The 2,500-nt window shown below is 40.0% G+C and overlaps 2 protein-coding genes across 4 annotated transcripts in view; both read right to left on the bottom strand.

Annotated features, from left to right (window-relative positions):
* Positions 1-1,196, bottom strand: part of LOC307007513 (protein CutA homolog) — a 7,887-nt gene extending 6,691 nt beyond the window's left edge. The window contains exons 1-2 of one of the 3 annotated variants that reach the window (XM_079629602.1): positions 878-1,196; positions 487-529 (exon numbers count right to left, since the gene is read on the bottom strand). In XM_079629602.1, coding sequence (XP_079485728.1) covers positions 487-516 — 30 coding nt within the window. In that variant the 5' untranslated portion in view covers positions 517-529; positions 878-1,196. The remainder of the gene's footprint in view (positions 1-486; positions 530-877) is intronic. The other 2 variants (XM_079629603.1, XM_079629604.1) reach the window with 2 other exon arrangements.
* The window catches only part of cyth4b (cytohesin 4b), a 182,941-nt gene that overhangs the window by 62,383 nt on the left and 118,058 nt on the right, over positions 1-2,500 (bottom strand). The window lies entirely within an intron of this gene.

Below are 2,500 nucleotides of genomic sequence, written 5' to 3'. Positions count from 1 at the left end.
AGCTCTGCATGAACAGTGTTGCTCCTGATATTGTGAGTCCCAGTCTCCGTCTCCATTAGGATATGATGCGCTGGGTCATGTGTTGACTGTGACCGTTATGCTTTTGCCTCTATTTGGATCTTGTTGTTGCTTGCGTTTATGTCTTGAATAAAGCCTTCGAACGCACACTGAGCCCCTTCTGCCTACTTCTATCCGACACTTTATTTGCTGCTTTATAAAAGTTTGATCAAAGTTCATCAGGAAGAGCGTCACAGCATAAGCCATGTTGATACCCAACCAGAGCCCAGATGAAGTTGATGGACGTAGCAACAGTAACTAAGGGGGGCGGGGCTTAGCCAAAGGTGAATTCTGGTTGTGTTTGGCTGAAAGAAGTCAGTCATGTACACCTAGGATGGCTTGAGGTTTATGAGAAAATTATGGGATAATTTTCATTTTTGGGTGAACTATCCCTTTAACACACACACACACACACACACACTCACTCACCAGACAGAAGAACCTCAGCGCTCCTCGCATCAAATCTCTTCACCTGTGCAGGTAAAGCAACACTTTAAACTCACAACACACTTTCTCTCTTCGTTCAAAACCTTGCTTTCACTTGATGAATGTGCATGCAGCTCTTTTCCATACAACAACACAGTGTGTGTCTGTAAAGTGAATCACAAAATTGTTATGACGCTTTTATTTGGTTACTTTGTGTTGGTTGATCATGTTTTCTGGAAAGTAGCTCGAGAAATACACTAACATTAGTGAACACTGAGCTCGTGCAGAGCTGTTATGCGTTTAAACGTCCACTTCATCACTGTAACGCTGTTTATAAGTCACTAGAATGAAGAAAGTAGTATAATAATGAAGAAAATAAGCATGTCTCGCTCACCTCACAGCCACTGTCTCTGCCGTAAAGCGTCCGCGACTGTCGCACAGAAGCAGTGCCAGAGCCGCTGTAAAGCGAGACTCTAAACTCGGCACAAAAAGCGTAATGCTTCGGTTCGCTGGGGAACTGACAAGATGCTGTTTTTAACGGATGTCAGTGCACGACAGCTCACCATTACATGAACCGACAGACTATCTGACAAATCATCACCAAGTGTGCCACTATTTATCTATGTTTGGAGTTCATAATATCGCAGTTTTAGGTGGAGTCGCGGGAAATCGAGTTCCCGGAAGTAAAAACTCCATTAATTTTCTCCATATGGAAATGGATTTTTAACAATAACCATTTAATACAGTTCTACTGTGAGTTCCAATGATGTTAATTGATGGTATATTCTTCTGCTGAAGCCGTCAGCCCGAATTAACATAATCGTGCTGAATTCGCACATTTTTCCAAACAAACAAACTTTCAGACAATAAACAAGTTATAGTTGAATAGTCAACAAGAAAAATAACATAAAGAAGCCTAATTTACCTATTGAAAATGATTTGCCAAGAGATGTAAAAGAAAAAAAACAACAACAATAAACAAGGGAGGCACAAATATGAAAGAATATTAAACATGGCAGAAATTCAAAATGTTTTTATAGCTTTCTATTTAGTATTTAAGTACAAATTAAATTCTTGTTTGAAGATGTCAAAGCAGGGTTTACTTTTTGTATATTTAGCCTACATTTATGGATATCAAACTTTCCAATAATAAATAAAAGGAGGTTAATACAAAAACTTGCTTTGATTAGATACTTGTCATTAATATGAAATCCCAAAATAATGTCTGTAAGTTAAGGAAAAATCCCAGAACACATTTTGTCAAAAAAAAATGATCTACAGTTTCAGAAGAAACTTCACAAAAAGAGGATTTCGTGGTGAAAGACTAAATTCCCCATCATTACAATATCTCTGGCAGCGCTATCCACGTTCATTTTCTGCTTTATGTTTTTTATTCATCACAAATATATTTGAATACAAGCGAGTGTTATAAAAAATAAGTCCCAAACGTATTGTAATTCATCCGAAATTCATAAAGTACGAACATGTCGTAAACTAAACTGTGCTGTTAACGGAAGTTGCGTAGGTGCTACGTCACAGATCCGCTGGCGTCTTCCGGCGCGCGCAAATACAGAGAGGATCCGCGTGTGACTGACTGAGAAACTCTAGTTCCCGCAAAAGGTAGAAAAGTGAAATAAAACAACTCTATTGAAGTTGATTCCCGTGTCGTGCTCGTGTCGTGTGTCAGTGATGACTAGTCCACTGCGCAAACTGACGTGCGGATGAACCGCGCCGAGTGTGAAGAAAGCAGTGCTGATCTCAGTCTGAGCCTCCATTCATCACGACTGATGTTCACTTGTGTTACAGAAGACTGATTATTAAACATGCTCACTTATTTATTAATTATCTCATGTTTTCTCAGATGCACGTGTCGTGAAGTGCTCGTGGGTATTCAGAGTCGAGGAATCGAATCTTTTGGAGTCGACTCTCTACGCGAACCGAACGGATCGCGGTGCAGCTCAGGTTGTTGCTCAATCTTCCTGTGCTTTCCTTCTCATCATGTGTGTGTGTGTGTGTT

The sequence above is a fragment of the Phoxinus phoxinus genome (genome assembly GCF_949152265.1).
Source record: "Phoxinus phoxinus genome assembly, chromosome: 11".
Taxonomy (NCBI): Eukaryota; Metazoa; Chordata; class Actinopteri; order Cypriniformes; family Leuciscidae; genus Phoxinus; species Phoxinus phoxinus.
This window is presented reverse-complemented; position numbering and strand designations above follow the sequence as displayed.